Source organism: Juglans regia, chromosome 16 (genome assembly GCF_001411555.2).
Source record: "Juglans regia cultivar Chandler chromosome 16, Walnut 2.0, whole genome shotgun sequence".
Classification (NCBI taxonomy): domain Eukaryota; kingdom Viridiplantae; phylum Streptophyta; class Magnoliopsida; order Fagales; family Juglandaceae; genus Juglans; species Juglans regia.
In genome coordinates, this window is record NC_049916.1 from 2,507,823 (window position 1) to 2,527,375 (window position 19,553).

General features: G+C 35.4%; 2 protein-coding genes and 1 pseudogene across 4 annotated transcripts; all 3 read left to right on the forward strand.

Moving 5' to 3' along the window:
• Window positions 1–2,892: 2,892 nt before the first annotated feature.
• Window positions 2,893–7,733, forward strand: LOC109012507 (protein DETOXIFICATION 12-like). 3 transcript variants are annotated; one of them, XM_018994207.2, is made up of 8 exons: window positions 2,893–2,979; window positions 3,983–4,309; window positions 5,619–6,163; window positions 6,263–6,349; window positions 6,495–6,551; window positions 6,652–6,890; window positions 6,971–7,176; window positions 7,473–7,733. In XM_018994207.2, exons 1-8 carry the CDS (start codon window positions 2,977–2,979, stop codon window positions 7,518–7,520), a joined length of 1,512 nt encoding a protein of 503 aa, XP_018849752.1. In that variant the 5' UTR covers window positions 2,893–2,976; the 3' UTR covers window positions 7,521–7,733. The 3 variants fall into 3 exon arrangements, with proteins under 3 accessions (XP_018849752.1, XP_018849753.1, XP_035542218.1); XM_018994208.2 differs by lacking the exons at window positions 2,893–2,979; window positions 3,983–4,309 and adding an exon at window positions 4,879–5,176; XM_035686325.1 differs by lacking the exons at window positions 2,893–2,979; window positions 3,983–4,309 and adding an exon at window positions 4,879–5,171.
• A 1,980-nt stretch (window positions 7,734–9,713) lies between these two features.
• On the forward strand, window positions 9,714–15,318 carry LOC109012546 (annotated as a pseudogene).
• Window positions 15,319–16,678: 1,360 nt separating this feature from the next.
• On the forward strand, window positions 16,679–19,125 carry LOC109012535 (palmitoyl-acyl carrier protein thioesterase, chloroplastic-like). The gene is made up of 6 exons (XM_018994236.1): window positions 16,679–17,062; window positions 17,162–17,295; window positions 18,180–18,293; window positions 18,372–18,540; window positions 18,635–18,703; window positions 18,781–19,125. Exons 1-6 carry the CDS (start codon window positions 16,679–16,681, stop codon window positions 19,123–19,125), a joined length of 1,215 nt encoding a protein of 404 aa, XP_018849781.1.
• The last annotated feature ends 428 nt before the right edge of the window (window positions 19,126–19,553 follow it).

A 19,553-nucleotide genomic window follows, 5' to 3' on the forward strand; every position in this document is an offset into this window, starting at 1 on the left:
CTAAGTTGGCAGCAGTCTTTTAAATTACAAACATGCAATAAAACGTGTGATAATCAGCTCTGTTTTAGGGTTTGACTATATATATATATATATATCCCCATTATATATAAGAGGAAAATAAGAGGAAAATACTACGTTTAGAGTTTTAAATCACAGTCCTTTATATTGAATCCTCAGATTTGATCTAACGGTAGAGGTTTAAACATTGATTTAAACTAACTTAAAATAGGTATTTTAAATATAAATACCATATCATACACCTAAAATCAACTTTAATTTATAAAATATTAATTTTTCATGAAGTTTTACTAAATATTTTTAAGAAAATAAAATCATATAAATAATTAGAATTTTTAACATAATTTAAATCTCATAATATTTTTAATTAACTAAAAAAGAAAAGAAAAAGGGAGAGCACGAACATAGAGGGTGGATTAGCTTCATACGAGCTCATTATATTTTCTGCATAATTGGAGGTAACATGATATGCATGTATTGATATCTACTATTAAATATAATTAATTTATAGAGCTGAAACTTTCATTCAGCTTTAACATTATTTTGAACAATTTTATTTTTTTAGACGCATCATTTTCAATTAAGTAAACGGGCAAACGTGTATATATATATATATATATATATATATATATATATATATGAGGCATTGTGACAGAAGAGGACGTGTCTGTTAGAGATTGATGTGAGGCGTTGGTCTGAAAACTTCACTTCCTATTTCTTGAATAAGTAGAAATGTCAAACCCCGATTGATAATTTTATAAGAGTAAGTTATATATAGTTGTGGAATGTGTAAATATTATATAATCATTTTAAAAGAAAGTAAGATTTATTATTAAAAAATTATTATTTTTTATATAGATATTATATTTATTCATTTTTTTTAAATAACTATACGATACTTGCACACTTACGACTACAAATATCATATTTTTTTTCAACGACGTTTGAAACAACGCAAGAGTCTCTAACGACATTGGAAATGGAGTGCCCAATATTTTAGCCTTGACCATCTATCCACATCCAACCACCAATTCGGACTACGAATCATCCTGGAAGAACTCCATTGATCAGCTAGCTAGTTTTATAAACCATTTCAAAAGAATAAAAAAAAAAACCAAAACAGATAATGTCTTGAATGGAGAGGCTGCCTGAATTAGAAACACAAATAGAGGCAATGGAGATCATGCTGCTATTTCTTTAATTCCTACACTTTTTTCTTCTCCATCAACTACTTTATGCGCCTTGATTATATTATAGTACCGCAAACAAGGAGGTACCAATGTTAAGATGGATGCAATTACGTGCACGCCAAGGAAATTGATTCTCTCTTTTATTTATTGTTTTCATGACCTGTTAAAGATTTTGGACTTTATTTTTCAGGAGATGAAAGAGACTTTTTAAAATTTTTCTGTATAGTGAAGTAGCCTAGCTCCTCGGATGTCGAATGGGCCTTGCAACGCAAGCAAGTCTTGTCACGTACTCGTTTAGGGACTCTACGACAATCTGCTATACGGGAATTTATGTTTGTGTTTATGCCAATATGGACTAGGCCGGCGCACATAGGAGAGGGGGACTTTTTTGCTGTGGAACCGGGAAGAAATTAAAGAGTAGGGACGAATAGACCATTGGGTGTGCTTCGATTCCTCTCTGTGGAGGGGCTTGCGTGTGTCCTAGGGATGTTTCGGTTTTGAATAAAATTTGAAATAATATATCATAATGATAAAATATTATAATATATATTATAATTGTGTTATAGATTATAATAATATATTATAATATATAATGATATAGTATTAATAGAACTATTAATACGCACTATATAATATTAGTATAACTATTAATACAATAGACTATAATGATATAAACTTTTTAAAATTTAATATTATATTAATTAGTAATTTATCATATAATACAAAACTATTTTATATATAAAAATTATATACAATATAAAAAATTATAATATATATATGAACCGTTTTGGTTCTGTTCGGTCTAGTTTTAGAAAAAGAAAAATAGAAACTGGACCGATTTTAACTGGTTTTAAAAAAAATAAAATTGGTACCTGACTGAACCAAACTTGGTACCGATTTGGTCTGGTCCAGCCCAATTTACCGATGTACCGGTTTTTTTTTACACCCCTAATCCCTTTCCATTAGGTCATGCACGCCAGAGTTTTCACTATAAGAATTTAAGATTTTTCTATTGAAATTTGCTTCTGGAAATATTGAATTAGCTTGAGTGAATTAATGGATTACATAACCAATTAAAGAGAATTACAACAAATCTTAAAGACTTTGCTGGTTCTGGAGTCTTTTATACAAAATCTATACCAGCATATATATATATATGTGCAAATAATTTGGTTCAGCATGTGCAAGTTGGGTAGGTTAGGTTTGGATAGTGAGTTAAGATGAGATAAATTGAGATGAAAGTTAAAAATTAAATAAAATATTATCAGAGTATTATTTTTTAATATTATTATTGTTTTGAGATTTGAAAAAGTTGAATTATTTATTGTATTTTATGTGAGAATTTATAAAAATTATAATAATAAAATGAGATGAAATAAAATGGGTTAAAAGTGTTTATCGATCCAAACTGAGTTTTTCCTTTAAAAAAAGTGGGATTCATTCGAAAAACCTATTTTTCAGTGATGGGTCTCGTATTTTTTTTCAAAAAACTTATATGAGACTTGAATACCTTGAACTTGTACTTATTATTTGATTTTTGTTTTCTTTTAATATTTAACGAAGTCAGTAATTTATTCTCAAAGTTGAGCGAGTAAGAAGCAAAGACTACCCACTCCTACAGGAAACAAAGAGAAAGACGTGGAAAAGAGTCTATTTAAAGGAGGTTGATCTCAAGATAAAAGTCAGAAACTCCACCTCTAGGCTCTAACAGGAGGTGCGTTAATCGCTGATCAAGGGGTTGGACGTTCTCGTTAAAATAATAAGGCTAATGGTAGGTGGCATGCTGTTTGATTGAAACCCACATGATTTTTCTCCATTCCCAAGCACTTCCTATGATTAATTTTTTTAAGAGAGGCGATGTGTTGAAGCGCGCCACATATATATCGCATGCAAGGACATATATAGATTCTCTTCTATGTACTGTTTTCACGTGTTCATTTGTCCCATATCGTTTTCAATTATATAACGTTTTTGGACTTTTTATGGGAGATAAAAGAGACAAACTTTTCTTTCAAGTGAACTTGGCTGATGGATCATATATGGCTCCTCATCGGTGGGGCTCCTTGCAATGGAACCAAGTCTTGTCTCACATATCGTTTTCAATCTTTTACCGAAGTCTCAGACCAAACAGAATAAGAAAAAGATCTAGAAAAGAAAAGAAAGCTAATCAACACCTAGTCGGAGTGACTAATGTATACGGGGTGCAGCGAGGGGATTAAGGAAAGACACGCCATTGCCATGCTAGCTCCTCGTGCAGATTGTGCAGTCAGTTGTCTGCAAATCTCATGCATGCATTTATAACAGCAGTCTGTGAGAACAGAACCTTGACTGGCATTATATGATCGATGGACCTTCTTCTTGGATGATTTACTTTCGTTGCCATAGAGACTTGTTTGGTTGATCTACTTGATCAAACCATCTGATATTTGAGTAAATTCCCATTATGGAACATTTATTTGTTTGTAAACGGAAGAAATTTGAGTTATTAAGTAATTGAAGATATGTGAAAACGATCAATATATTCAATGATCAATATTTTATATCACCGTGTAGTTTGTACATTGATAAGCTTATGATTTTCCAAACTTTAAAAGTTGACCCTTTCTGGCCCATCAATACTGTATCAATCCTCAGCATACATATTACACACACATATAGAATAACTCTATTCTATATATGTGTGTGTGTGTATATATATATGTATATATATATATGAATGTATGTATGTATCCCGTGAAGTACCTAAATTAAGTTCAGAATAAACCTCTTCACAGCTCTCTCTTTCTGAGATCCCAAAGTTGAGCGTGGGGCTAAGAGCGTTGACTTCCATGGGAGACATAGAGAAGGACATGATGGAAGAGAGTTTATTACAAAAAGGAAGAGAAGAGAAAAGATCAGAGGCTTCACCTCTAACATGGGGTGTGCTCAAACAGGAGCTCAAAAGGTTGGGTTTCTTGGCAGGTCCTATGGTGGCGGTGACCCTATCACAGTACCTGTTGCAGGTGATTTCAATGATGATGGTGGGTCATCTGGGTGAACTTGCTCTCTCTAGCACCGCTATAGCCATCTCTCTTTCTGGGGTCACCGGCTTCAGTCTTCTTGTAAGCCTTTCTTATCATCTATTCTTTTTTCTTAATTTGTTTTCTGTCTTGATCACGTACATATCTTAGATTGTTGTTCAATCTTCGTTTTGTTGAAAAATTTGTTATAGATTCTAATCTTACCTTTCCAAAAAGAAAAAAACAAAAACAAGAGGACAAGAAAAAACTTTTCTATTGCCTTGGTTGCGTAGAAATTTGGTGTATTGGGAGTCAAGGATAGATGCATGACTTTTCAATAGTAGGGTGTCAGTTTCATATGAGAAATTTTTTTTTTCATCAGTAACTACTCACTATTCAACATCTCACATATTATAAAAAATACTTCTATATCCTATGAAAAACATCCCACACCTTATGAAAAAGTTATAGATATGGGGTGTGAGAGTGAGTAGTGACTGATGCATAGAATCTCTTCATAAGATGTATGTAGCCTACTTTTTACGATACACTCCTAATTCTTCTCGGTTCAACAAGCTGTCTTTGAGCAGATAACGCTCAATTACTGTGGTAATTTAGCTGGATTTGCCACCTTACACAATATTCGAACGGTCTTAAAAGAAAAAAGTTCACAAAACTAGAAAAAGATATTATAAGAGCATGAAAAAGGTTCCAGAAAACACAAAAACTTAAACACGAAGGGAAGCCTGTCGGTCACTAAAGAGCTTACTAATTCTTATAAAGCTCTGAAAAGAGGAAATCATGTGCTCTTTATAGCATCTTTCAGGAAAAATATACTACAGGAAAACTCTGCACATTCTCTAAGAAAATAACTTGTCCTTAAGTACTCCATTCTTTTGTTCTTGAACAAATTGTTTGGTACTCATGAGTATGATCCTTGAAGGAAGGATTCAGAGGCGATGAGGTAAGGTAATAAGCTTCAGTCTGCTTAAGATCAGTCATCAATTAATACAACTGAGACATTGTTCAAAAGCACTGCTTTTTTCCTAATAATCTTTTAGGAGTAACCACCTAGTTTATTAGGTTGATCATATACATGGAGGGATGGAACTAGCAATATGCTGATACAGTTCCATAATATTACTTGAATTTATATGGCTTACCTTTATGAATGCTAGTGCATGTTGAAAAACATTTGCTTAGGATGGATGAAATTTAACAATGACAGTTACTTTGAATTGCTACCAATATATATGGGTTTTATTAAATCAGAGCTCGTAGACAATACGAGCAAGTAAAATGTTCTAAAGAAGAATTCAAATTAAATTTTGGGACCTACTTATAATAATAGAGGTTGAAATTATCCATTTCATATAACCAAGTGGATTTATACTTTGTGTGCCATGGACAGTTAGGAATGGCAAGTGCCCTGGAAACCTTATGTGGGCAAGCTTATGGAGCTAAGCAATATCGAAAACTTGGAGTTCAAACTTACAGTGCTATATTTTCTATGATATTAGTCTGTATTCCTGTGTCTTTGATATGGATCAACATTGGAAAACTACTAATCTTGATAGGCCAAGACCCTCTAATTTCACATGAAGCTGGTAAATTTACAGTTTGGCTTGTTCCTGCACTCTTTGGATATGCGACACTTCAACCACTGGTTAGATACTTTCAGACACAGAGTCTGGTCATGCCAATGCTTATCTGCTCTTGTGTTACTCTTTCTTTTCACATACCCCTATGTTGGGCTTTAGTATTCAAGTCTGGTCTGGGAAACCTTGGAGCAGCATTAGCTATTGGCATTTCATATTGGTTAAATGTGATTTTGCTCGGATTATACATGAAGTACTCACCTGCCTGTGCCAAAACTCGCATTCCAATTTCTATGGAGCTGTTCCAAGGAATTGGGGAGTTCTTTCACTTTGCAATCCCTTCTGCAGTAATGATTTGGTAAATCTTTTATTTGTCTTCAGTTGAAAGAAGAGCTTGTATGTCCTGTTGTAATAGACTATTCTTGTCTGATGTATATATTCATTTTGATAATTGCAGCCTTGAGTGGTGGTCTTTTGAGCTTCTTATATTACTTTCTGGACTTCTACCAAATCCACAGCTTGAAACTTCTGTGCTTTCAGTATGGTGAGTTTTCTTGCAGTATTTCAGATCAAAAGCACTTTTGATTTTCTGAGAATTTCTAATCTTTATGCGCCAACTAATACCTGTTCCTCATAAACCCTCGCTTCAATGCTTGGAAATGATCCTTATTGTCAACTTCTCTGGATAGTCTCACAACCATCTCGACTCTGTATGCAATACCATATGGACTTGGTGCTGCGGCAAGGTTTGATCAATGACACATAAGCCATTTATTAATGCATGTTATAGGTGTCTATTGTAATATAAATTGCACAAATAATAATTTTTTCTTGTTTTTGGTTTAGTACTAGAGTTTCAAATGAATTAGGAGCAGGGAACCCACAAGCTGCTCGTGTTGCTTTCTTTGCTGTGTTGTTTCTTGCAATCATAGAGACAAGTATAGTAAGCACAACCATTCTTGCCAGCCGACGTGTTCTCGGTTACACTTTCAGCAATGTGAAGGAAGTTGTAGACTATGTAACAACCATGGCTCCTTTAATTTCTGTGTCAATTATACTGGACAGCATACAAGGGGTACTCTCAGGTTGAAAATCTCTCCTTTTAGTTATTTAACTTCTACTAAGAATATATATTTACACTGTTGATCAAGAGTTGTTAACTCAGGTGTTGCTAGAGGATCTGGGTGGCAGCACATAGGGGCTTATGTCAACCTGGGGGCATTCTATCTTTGTGGAATTCCAGTTGCTGCAGTTCTTGGTTTCTGGGTACACTTGAGAGGAAGGGGCCTTTGGATTGGAATACAAACCGGTTCTTTTGTTCAGACACTTCTGCTCTTTACAGTAACAAGTTGCACTAACTGGGAAAAACAGGTCTGTTCTCCACTTTTTATCTTGCTTTTGATCTTAGTCTAGTCCAAGATTGCTATTTGTTCTGCTCTGTTGCCAAGATACTTGGGGGAAAATAGTAGAAAGTTTTGGATTGTTTTGAAAACCTTTATAGTTTCTAAATGCTTATTAAATACAAAATTTTTACACTTTCTTCCATCTGTTGGTAGGATATGTTCCTTTATATTCTTGTCAATTAACTGAAGACATTTGAACTTTGAACCCCATTTTAATAATAGTCAATCACAACTTAAAGCTCTATTGGGTTTTTGATATTGCAGGCTAGCAAGGCAAGGGAGAGGATATTTGCAGGTAGAGACATCCAATAGCTAATGAGATAAATCAGCAGAGAATTTTTGTGAGCTAAAGTTTCATACCCTTAAAAGTTGCAAGGAGAAACATTATTAATACTAATGAGCTTACTATCTTTTTTTCATCTATCTTCTTTCTGTTTTTATTTCTTTAATTTTTTGGTGGAAGACCCCAAGTCCTATCGTATAATGAAGTACCACATGAGTGATATATAGGAATCCAAATCTGCCAAATCAGTAATATTATGATCTTCTAAATCTTAAGAGCCGGTTTGGATTGACTCATCTCATTACTATTCATAAATTTCAACTCACAAATCTTACTACTATTCACAAATCATCTTAATTCATCTCATCTCATCTCTCAATCCAAACGGTAAGTCTTCCCGTGCCTTCATCAGGTTTATGATCTTCATGTAGCATTTAGACCGAACGACTTTATTTCTCATTAAATTAATAAAATTGAAATGACCGATCCTTATTTAAAATTTGTGGGATGATGCTACAGAGGAAGCATGATGGTAATGATTGTTACCCATTGCTTATATTAATAGAAATTATAATATATAGACAGCATAATATAATTAAATGTTTTAGATTAGGACAATTAATGACTTATAAAAAATATATATGATTTGACGTCCCAATAGCAACCCACCTATCTTCTTGTTATTAAATGTGCTTAAATAAGGAAGTTGGCGGGCGTCTTTTGAATTATAAACATGTAATGAGACTAGTGATGAGACAGAAGATGAGGCTGCCAATCAAGGCTATTTTGGGCTTGAGTTGTGGAGCCTCGGAATCAAAGGAATTCCTTTGGATGTACATGCAATCGGCTCTCCTTAATAAGAATTGCTAGTTACAAGTGTGTATCACCATTCATATAATTTTTTTATAATAAAAAAAAAATAAAAGAAATTATTTTTGAGAGAATAATAAGGTTTCCTATGTCACAAAAATTATTTTTATCTTCAATTCACATTATTTCATTAAACGAATACCTTACATTTAATATTAATGTGTAGTTTGCTATGCGAAATCGCTTGCAAGAATACTTTTTCCTCTTTAATATGCACAAACGCTAAAAAGTACACATTCTATAATTATATGTATATACATTTACATATATATATAAATTTATTATGCATCCTAATTTATAAGTCACATTATTTTCTTGATATGCCATTACAATATTGTGTCATGTTGCTTATTAAAAAAAATTAAGAACACAAACATGAAATGGGTGGAAGAAATTTAGGATTTTAGTCTTTCGTTTTTTGTATTTTCGGGCTCCATTTTGTTTTGAATATAAATTTTTAAATTTTTTTAATAAGTCACGTGATATCACAAGGAATAAAGTGAATTATATAAATTAGGAGATATGGTAACATTATTCTATATTTACATTAATGTTCTGTAGCGACAATGTGAACGGTATAAAAGGAAAGGTTGAGATGCTTACAAATACCATATTATGATTGTTACAGCCCATAAATAGTTGAAAAATAGAGCTCATAAATAGGTCCATCCTAAGTTTTGGACCAGATTGAGAACACAACTGTTCTGGCATATTTTCATACTAATTCACTAATATTTATAAACTATTTCATTATTATTCATAAAAATATTTATGAGCCTATTTTCATGCCTTTGAATATGCAAGAGTGGTACTTTTGGCCATCATTTGAATATGCCTTTGAGCCTTTTTTTTAAATGCTTCGCATATAAAACGTTCTTATGCATATATATATATATATATATATGGTATCATGTGTGGTACTGTGGGGCTGTTCCTTTGGAGTTTTCAACTTAAACGCATTTATTTGGCTGATTACTTGCTTGGTTTATCTCCTTAAATCAAACCATCCGTAATTTGAGCAAACTCCAATTGGTGAGTGGTGATGGCTTTTATTTGTTTGTAAATGGAAGGATTTATAAGTTATTAAGAAATTGAATAAAATGTGAAATTATTAGTAGATTCAAATAGAGCAAGTAAAGAAGAGGAAACTACATATATTTTATTACCGTGTAGTCTGATAACTTGTCGATTTCCCAAACTTCAATGGGTACCCTTTGCTGGCCTACTAATGAAGTAAAATCCTCAGCATATAAGTCGAAAAAACCAAAAAAACCTCCTTTACAGCACTCTTCTCTTTCCTGAGATTCCAAAGTTGAGCGAGTGATCAGAGGCTTAGACCAGTACAGACTTCAATGGGAGGCGTAGAGAAGGACTTGGAAGAGAGGCTGCTACAAAAAGGAAGAGATCAAGATAAAAGATCAGAAACTCTACCTTTAACATGGGGTGCTCTTATTGAGGAGCTCAAGAGGTTGAGTTTCTTGGCAGGTCCTATGGTGGCTGTGACTCTATCACAGTCCCTGTTGCAGGTCATTTCAATGGTGATGGTGGGCCATCTGGGTGATGAACTTGCTCTCTATTGCACTGCAATTGCCATCTTTGTTTCTGGGGTCACCGGTTTCAGTCTTCTTGTAAGCCTTTGATCATGTCATTATCTCTATATAATTCATTTTTGGCATGTCTCTCATTTCTTAGATTGTATTTATCTTTCTTTCCCCCCCTAAATTGTTTAAGATGCTTTCATCTTTCAAAAGAAGAAAGCAGACGTGAAAAGCGTACGTAAAGACTTTTCACTTCCAATCATTAAGAGTGACCAATAAATGCATGCCTTTTCAATAGTATTAGGGCGTCAGTATCATATGTAAGATGCAAATTGTAGCCTATTCTTACGATGCGGTACTCCTAATTCTTCTCGGTTCACCAAGCTGTTTTTTTCCCCATTGGGTTTGCATATTTACAATAGAAATCAAACAAGGCTTAACTCAGAAACCTACTACTCGTCGTTTTGGTTTGGTAATGCTACCGTAAATGACTTTCAAAGTCATGATAATAGCACCGAAGAACATTCTCACAATTAATTATGATCAGTAACTTTTCTGTCGACTTTCGGAAATCTGTTTCACGTAGCTTGACAATGTACAACATTTTGCTAAGGTGGCATGCACTTTTCTCTCTATTTTATCATTGCAAAGAGAGATACGCCTGTAGAGATTAGATTCGACAACTTGACCCTTCCTTTTGTTATTGTATACGGAGGAGGACATACAAATTGAGCAGTGAGCACTACTGCTCAACTGAATTCTGGTGGTTCACCAAGCTGTCTTTCAGCAAACTATGTCAAACTGCAGTGGTTCTAAAGAAGCATTCAAATTGAATTTTGGGACATAGTTATATGAGTGAAGTTTGGACTGATCTATACTTTGTATTCTCGGACAGTCAGGAATGGCAAGTGCACTTGAAACTTTATGTGGGCAAGCTTATGGAGCTGAGCAATATCGAGAACTCGGAGTTCAAACTTACACTGCTATATTTTCTATGATCCTAGTTTGCCTTCCTCTGACTTTGTTATGGACCCACATTGGAAAGTTACTAATCTTGATAGGCCAAGACCCTCAAATTTCACATGAAGCTGGAAAATTCACAATTTGGCTTGTTCCTGCACTCTTTGGATACGCGACGCTTCAACCACTCCTTAGATTCTTTTAGGCACAGAGTCTGGCCATGCCAATGCTTATCTGCTCTGGTGCTACTCTTTCTTTTCACATACCCCTATGTTGGGCTTTAGTGTTTAAGTCTGGACTGGGAAACCTTGGAGCAGCCTTAACTATTGGCATTTCATATTGGCTAAATGTGATTTTACTCGGATTATACATGAAGTACTCTCCTGCCTGCGCAAACACTCGCGTTCCAATTTCTATGGAGCTGTTCCAAGGAATTGGGGAGTTCTTTCACTTTGCCGTCCCTTCTGCAGCAATGTTTTGGTAAACTTATTCACTTGCTTCAGTTGAAAGAAGAGCTTGTATATTCTGTGCAAAATTCCATTATTCTTTTATGTAATGCAGCCTTGAGTGGTGGTCTTTTGGGCTTTTTATGTTACTTTCTGGACTTCTACCAAATCCACAGCTTGAAACTTCTTTGCTTTCTGTATGGTAAGTTTTCTAGTAGTATTTTAGATAAAGAGCACTTTGGATCTTCTAAGAATTTCTAATATTTACGCACCAATAATATCTGTTCCTCTTAACAATCTGATGATTCAAATCCCACTCTTCAACACCGGGTACTGATCCTTATTGACAACTTCTCTGGACATGCAGTCTCGCAACCATATCAACACTGTATGCGATACCATATGGACTTGGTGCTGCAGCAAGGTTTGATCAATCACATAAGATATTTATTTATATATGAATACTACTGGTGTCTATTGTAGTTGAAAGACTGAAAGTGCACCTCTCTAAGAATTTTTCTCTTGTTTTTGGTTTAGTACTAGAATTTCAAATGAATTAGGAGCGGGGAACCCAGAAGCTGCTCGTGTTGCTCTCTTTGCTGCGTTGTTTCTTGCAGTCATAGAGACAAGTATAGTAAGCACAACCATTCTTGCCAGCCGCCCTTTTTTGGGTTACAATTTTTGCAATAACAGGGAAATTGTAGACTATGTAACAGCCATGGCTCCCCTAATTTCTCTGTCAATTATTCCGGACAGCTTACGAGGGGTACTCTCAGGTTGAAAATCTCTCTTTTTTGTCATTAACTTCAAATAAGAATTCTAGTTTTGCGCTGTTCTATAAAGAGTTTGTTTGACTCAGGTATTGCTCGAGGATCTGGGTGGCAGCATATTGGGGCTTGTGTCAACCTGGGGTCATTCTATCTTTGTGGACTTCCAGTTTCTGCATTTCTGGGTTTCTGGGTACGGTTCAGAGGAAGGGGGCTTTGGATTTTTATACATACCGGTTCTTTTGTCCAGACAGTTCTGCTCTCTATTATAACAAGTTGCACAAACTGGGAAAAACAGGTCTGTCCTCCACTTCTTATCTTGTCATGCTTTTGATCCAAGTCTAGTCCAAGAGTCCCTTTTGTTCTGGTTTGTTGCCAAGATGCTTGGAGGAAAAGAGGAGAATTTGGGATTGTTTTAAAAACCGTTGTAGTCTTCAATTCTTGTTAAAGCTCCATTGGATTCTTGATATTGCAGGCCAGCAAGGCAAGGGAGAGGATATTTGCTGGAGACTTCCAATAGATAATGACATAAATCAGCAGAAAATTTTGGTGGAGCTAAAGTTTCATACTCTTGAAGTTGTAAGGACACATCATTTATTTTAATGAGCTTACAATCTCTTTTTCATCTTTGTCTAATTGTCTTCTTTTTGTTTTTGTTTCTTCAGTTTTTTGGTGGAATACCCCAAATCAGTACAACCCAGCAACTTTGTAACCTACATGAACTTGGTTTAGATTCTAAAGGACATTAGGAGAGACTTGAGAGGAACAGCCTTCCTTCAACCCAAGCTGGCAGAGAAGCCCGGGAGGAGGCAAAACTTGATGTTTTTGGTTTTTGTAAAAAGACTAGGGCGGCCTCTAAAATCGGCATTAGGCAAGGTTTTAGTTTCCATGTTCATCTTCCCATGTCATCTAAATGAAGTATAGATGCTCAACATCTATAACTTATATAATTTTAATGTTGCTCTTGTTAAGCTACGTCATGAATTAAGACAAAAGTTATTTGTTAGTTCAAAAGGGTCATATTAATAAGGGTTTTGTTCCACAACCTCCACCACACTTCACACTCCATATTTTTTTTAATTTTTTAATTTTTTCATATTTAAAAATTTTTTTTTGAGTTTATTTTTTTTAAATTATTTCAAATTTTCTATTCATTATTCATATAATAAATATTTGATAAAAGAAAAAAAAAAAAAAATTAAAAAAAATATAGAGTGTGGAGTGTGAAGAGGTTGTGAAGATTTTTTATATTAATAAATATAAAAATATTTAGAATTTTAAGAGTCTACGCTAATTTTTTTACTAGAGCTATGCTCTGAGGATGTAGCACGAGACCGATCCAGAGAAGAACAAATTTTTTTTTTTGTGATTTTTTTTTCATTCATTTTTTTTATATTCTTAATTTTTTTTTAAAAAAATTCGCAACATCATTAAAAAATACTTCATTAATCACTAAATAAAAAAATTATCCGAATCCAAATACATGTCGGTGACTCTAGCATTTTTCTTTTTACAATTAGTCATCGAAAAATGCTACATTTAGAAAAAGCAAGTCGTAGTTGGGTTTTCCATCAAGAGTAATATAGATCATGTAGTTGAAAGTGGTGAATTGAGGAATCTACAACCATACGTTTTCTTTTGTGTAGTCTTTACTTGCTGAATAAGATACTTCTATTGAAGAACCAAGATTACGAACGAACAACTATGGGGGGTTGAAAACTTCCTCCTATTTTACGTATAAGTTTGGATAATATGACCCATAAAGAACCCAAAAGTATTCCTATCAGCAGCTTATTTTGCTAGCAAGTGTGCTTGCTGATTAGCAAGTCTGAGGATCCAACTAAAGCTCCATTCCACGTGGTTATGCAAATGTCCCTTGACGTCTTCTATCCAGTCTCTCAATCTCCATCTGTTCTCTTCAGTCTGCACCATTGCATTCAATACTTGGAGTCTCCTTCAATCTGGAGTTGATCAAACCCTGTTTTTTCTGTCAGCTTACAATCTAGGACTGCTGCTCTACCTTGTGCTTCACATGAGGAGTTGGTTTGGATTTTTTCCATCCATATATGTGTAGGGTTTGTGAAGCCTGGTTTATTGTTGTGGCGGCCCGACTTGATGATCAAACCCGACAATAATTCGTTATGGTTTTTGAGTGGATCTTCAATGAAAAAAATTTTGGCACTGTTTTTGACTCAAGAAGCACCAAGACAGAAAGTTCGCTCAACTTTCAGCTCGAGCGAAGATCTGACAGAAATTTTGCTCGAGTCTTGTTTAATAGTGGCTCGAGCAAAGTCCAAGTAGAGAGTTTGCTCTACAGTCGCTCGACTCGGCTCTCAAGCGAAAACCAGATAGAGAGTTCGCTCAATGTACGCTTGGCATTATGCTCGAGCAAATATCGCAGAAAAGTAGAAAGTAGGGTTTCCGCCATGTAAATATGCTTATTTAGTACAGTATGGCTGTTTTGAACAGTGAAAAATTGTCCTAAAAGTGTATTTTGTGATTTCTCAATATAATAAAATCATCTGTAACTCCGTGGACATAGGCACGTTACCAAATCACGTATTTTGGTATTATGTGATTGATTGTTTGATTATTTCTTGTTTACTTTTACTTTATTGTCATCGCTTTTTGCAATAATATGGAATATATGTCCCGTATAATACCTATTTTCTTTTGGGTAGCCGACCCTTAAAGAGTGTAAAATGACCCAGCATAGAAAATGAAAATGATCAATCACATATTTCAGTGTTTTCTTTCAAATGAGAAGTTCACACTAGCCTTGAAATTACCGTTCTTTTAGCAACATAACTCGGATCCTAGGTATCAAAGTTGACATCTAGTCCCCAACTTGAAATATAAGTTAAGATGTACATGTTTATTAAGCTACCGTTGAAACATGAGCTCTTAAAATAGACGAAATTAAGAATGTTATTCTTTTACAGTTGATGGCACATATAAAAGAAAAAAAAAGATTGCCGAGTAACACGATTTTAATGGTTGAAAAGGACGATAAAAACTACAAAGGGTGGACTGTCATGAGGATAAGATGATATTTTTGATAGTTTGATAATCATAATGAAGAAAAAAAAGGTGACAGTTTTGTGGGATAGAGTGTAATCCAAACATAGGTGAGGATTTGCATTCTATAGGAAAACACGCGCGGTTCTGACCAAGGAACAAAGATTTCCAGAATTAGGAATTTGTGAGTCTGAGGATATCTTGATGATGAAAAATTCGAGTGCATAATTCCAAACCACGAAACCGTGGATAACAATGTCTCTACTTCATGCCTGAAAACTATCGGCACATATTAGGTTACGGTATCAAATTGACTTGTTGAGTTCAAACTAAGTGTTGTTCAGTCCCCACCACTCAAATTAAAAAAAAGACTAAAAGGTAAGAAAGTGCTTTGCTTGTCTTCATAATTCCTATGTCTCCAAGATTCTAATTCTTTTTTTTAATACTTTAGTGCATACAGAGGGCTTTACCTGTTTGTCTTTTCATGCCTAATTTTTAGATTCCTCAGTCCCTAGATTGTTTTTGAGGTATGAGGACGGTACCCGAAATTTATGAATAATCTCATTTATAGCGGATGAATACCCCGTGTTCAATTCCGAGCAACTTAGATAACCAAGATGCTTACCATCCAACTATAAGATGACATGACAAAGCCTCATTCATGCATATATAGATGTGGAGGGAGATATATTATGACTGAGAATATAAGCTCAGATTCAAGAAACCAATGCCTGATATGTTATTCCACAGAACGCTATACATATGCACCAGCAACTCGATCTGATGCATGTGAAGTTCTTAATGATAATCTTTTATTTTTATCTTTTTTAAATTGCTGAAATGGACAGGAAGCATGGTATCATTTCTGATGGTTGCAGAGGATATTTATATTATTTAAGTAAAATAAATAGCAAATTCAGAGAAAGAGAGCAAAAAAAATATATCATTGCTAATGGTGGGAGAAGTCAGGTGACGTACTTTCATCACCTTAACACCAAAAGTCTGAGAGGAGATGATGTAAATTGACATAAACATATCAAAATAGGGTACTGAATACAAAAATCCATTGCTTGGATGTATCATTAGAAAATAGTCGATAATTCAAAAGGAAGATGTCCTAACTTCTCTAGCTTAGTCAAAAAAGCATTCCATTTTTTGGTTGTTTGTTTGGTTGGCCTGTAGGAAAATTCCAAGCCAGGTTCTAGGAAAATACAAACAGTAGAATGTTGGTTTTTAGGAAGTAGCACCAGGATCTTACACCAATGCTCCAATAGAAAACCACTATCATTCCCTCCCCTCGTCCATTTCACACTACAAGAACGTGTCAAATAAAAAACTAAGCCCTTCTTTCTAACTTTGGCTGTCGATCACTCCTAAGATTTCTTTGCTAAATCTTTTTGGCATCAAAACCTCCCCCCTCCAACAAACACCATGCCTTATTCCATGCATTCGGCTTTATGACAAATTTCCCTCAATTTTCCCCCTCTGCTTGTATCTTTTCCTTTGGCAGATCCGCCCCCTTCTAACTATAAAACCATTTTATTTCCTTTCCTCCGTTCCAATCTTCTCCTTTGTATATCAGGAAGCAATGGCTCTTTTCTCATCATATTCAGCTTCCTATTCTATTAGATGTTCTTCGAATAGAGATAATCATGACCAAAATAAGCAAAAGCTGAATAATCTCAGAATTATTAGTACATCAAGTAGGTCCTCTAATAAGGCTGATATACTGAGCCCAACAGCTGGTGTGGCTAACACATTCAATTCAATCACTTCCATCCCGGAAAATGGCTACATCCCCAAAGAAGAGGTTCGCCAAAATATTCCGACAAGGAAGCAGTTGGTGGATCCCCATCGTCAAGGGCTCATCAGTCAAGGAGGTGTTGGGTACATGCAGACTGTTGTCATTAGGTCCTATGAAGTTGGTCCTGACAAAACTGCAACTCTTGAGAGCATCCTGAATCTTCTTCAGGTGAATAAAAACATGTGCATGAAAATGTAGAAGAAGCTCATAGATGAAGAGCTTTATACATTAAGATTGTCTTCTTCGAATTATTTCGTTTTCATGCAGGAAACAGCATTGAATCATGTATGGATGTCTGGTCTTCTGAGCAATGGTTTTGGTGCCACACATGGAATGGTAAGGAATAATCTCATATGGGTTGTCTCAAGGATGCAGGTTCAAGTCGATCACTACCCAATCTGGTTAGCCCCATCATCTTCCTCCTCATGTTTTGAGGGACTAAACATTCAAATTGTTCCAACTATGTATTTCTCACCCGCCTCGTGGCCCTCAACAAGCTTAGAGCTTTCTGATAAAGACGTCTTCGTTGGACTTTAAATAAAAATATAAGAGAAGTTGTCCTGAGCTAAGACAGAAAATCAGTCCAAATTAGGAAAAGGCCGTCCATAGGATTTCTCTCCATATTCAACTCCATTTGCCCTCCATCCATTGGAAGCACCAAACTATTTTTCTTTTCTTTATGATGTATATATTTACTCCACTTCCAAGGTTTTGCAGCCGGAGAAATAGTAAAGCAATCAATATAATAATCTCTATAAGTTATAACTGCCCATAACCAATAAAACCTGATCTCCCAAGTCAGAAAGCCAGTTAAAAGTTGTGCACTTCTTTAAGATGATAACTTGCTTATAGACTTCTACTCATAGATTGTGCAAGTGACTGATGTTCACTCTGAACTTGATGAGGCTGCGTTTGGATGTTGAACTGAGTTGAGCTATCTATAAATGGTAGTGAGTTGAGATGGTGGAGTGAGTTTTGTGGGGTCTACCTAAGATAAGTTTAGATGTATTCGGATATTAAGATGAGTTTAGATGTATTTATGGAAAGTTGAAAAAGGTTGTGGGCCCTACGTGCAAAAATGTGTTGAGTTGAAAAAAGTTGTGAATCCCACGTATAAAGAGATTTCGAGTTGAGATAAATTTAGTGATTTGAAAGTTAAGTGTTTGGATATTAGAAGATGTTTAAATCTGAACCAAACTTAACTGAGCTGAATGCCGTCAAGGAACCAAACGGGGTGTTTCAACTTTTAAAGTAGGCTTATTCACTGGCACTTCTCTGCATGCAGGGGAGAGGTGCTGGAGATTGACACATGGGTTGGAGCATCAGGGAAAAACGGAATGCGGCGAGATTGGCTAATCCAAAGTCAAGCCACAGGCCATGTTTTCGCACGTGCCACCAGGTAATGCCTTAATCCCAAGAGTGACTGATTGGAGTCTGCTCCTCTCCCACATATGCTTACCTTAAAAACATGAAACAGCACCTGGGTGATGATGAACCAGCAAACAAGGCGCCTCTCCAAAATGCCAGAAGAGGTGAGGGATGAGATCTCACCCTGGTTCATAGAGAACCAAGCAATCAAGGAAGATTCTCCCGAGAAAATCATTAAGTTGGACAGTAAAGCAAGATATATGAACTCCAATTTGAAGGTAAAAGACAACACGGCTTCAGTGCCTCATTCTACTCATTCCAACAGCTAAAAAATAAGCATACGCTGACTATTGCAATTTTTCCAATTGGTAGCCCAAGAGAAGCGATTTGGATATGAACCAACATGTAAACAATGTGAAGTACGTAAGATGGATGCTTGAGGTAAAGCACCAATCTGCAGTCAATCTTGGGCCTATCATTTTTTACCCATTTCAGTTTTTTCATTTCTTTTTCCACAGACCATCCCAGATGAGATTTTGGAGTCTCGCCAACTATCCAGTATCATACTAGAATATAGAAGGGAGTGTGGGAGTTCAGACATAGTTCAGTCACTTTGCCATCCAGACGAAGATGGAATTCTGAAAGATGGATTGAAACAAAACAATGATATTAGTCTGCTCAATGGGTTTTCTCTTGCATCAGAAATTCTTGAAGGTGGTGGACTCCTGGGCTCCTATGAAAAGGCACCATTAAGGTATACACACCTTCTGCAAACTCAAGGTGAGAGAGGAAGTGGAGAGATTGTCAGAGGAAGAACCACATGGAAGAGAAAGATGTCCACTGCCATACCTTTCTCCACCTAGTAAAATAAACTAGGCAATTGAAAGGGTTTAAGAAACTTATCCCCTGTGAACATAAATTCAGACATCTCAGCTCAAAAAGAGCTTATCAGGTAGTGTGCAGGTTCGAAGTGTCCCAGAGATTTCTTTCTATGCATGAATATGCTTTGGGGGAAGCTGAATGAAGATCCTAATAATCGTGCCCGAAGTTTGATGCAGAGTAATTCAAGGGTGCCACCAGAGTACTTAAAATCACAGATCGAGCTGAGTGAAATAAGTGATTTAAGCTGTGTGGTGATTATTGTAAAGAAAAACAAACGAGAACTGTCTTAGGTGCATCCCCTTTGATAACATTATTTGAAAAAAAAAAATTACAAAATCAACTTTATAAACCTACTTAATTTGAAGTGTTATGTCAGATTGTAAATCTATTTTTTATTGTAAAGTAAATC

Coding starts and splice junctions, on each gene's coding strand:
- LOC109012507 (XM_018994207.2), top strand. Junction 6,164..6,262: donor CCTTCTGCAGTAATGATTTG/GTAAATCTTTTA, acceptor TGATAATTGCAG/CCTTGAGTGGTGGTCTTTTG. Junction 6,891..6,970: donor CATACAAGGGGTACTCTCAG/GTTGAAAATCTC, acceptor TTGTTAACTCAG/GTGTTGCTAGAGGATCTGGG.
- LOC109012535 (XM_018994236.1), top strand. CDS start 16,679: ATGGCTCTTTTCTCATCATATTCAGCTTCCTATTCTATTAGATGTTCT. Junction 17,063..17,161: donor GCATCCTGAATCTTCTTCAG/GTGAATAAAAAC, acceptor GTTTTCATGCAG/GAAACAGCATTGAATCATGT. Junction 18,541..18,634: donor ATATGAACTCCAATTTGAAG/GTAAAAGACAAC, acceptor TCCAATTGGTAG/CCCAAGAGAAGCGATTTGGA.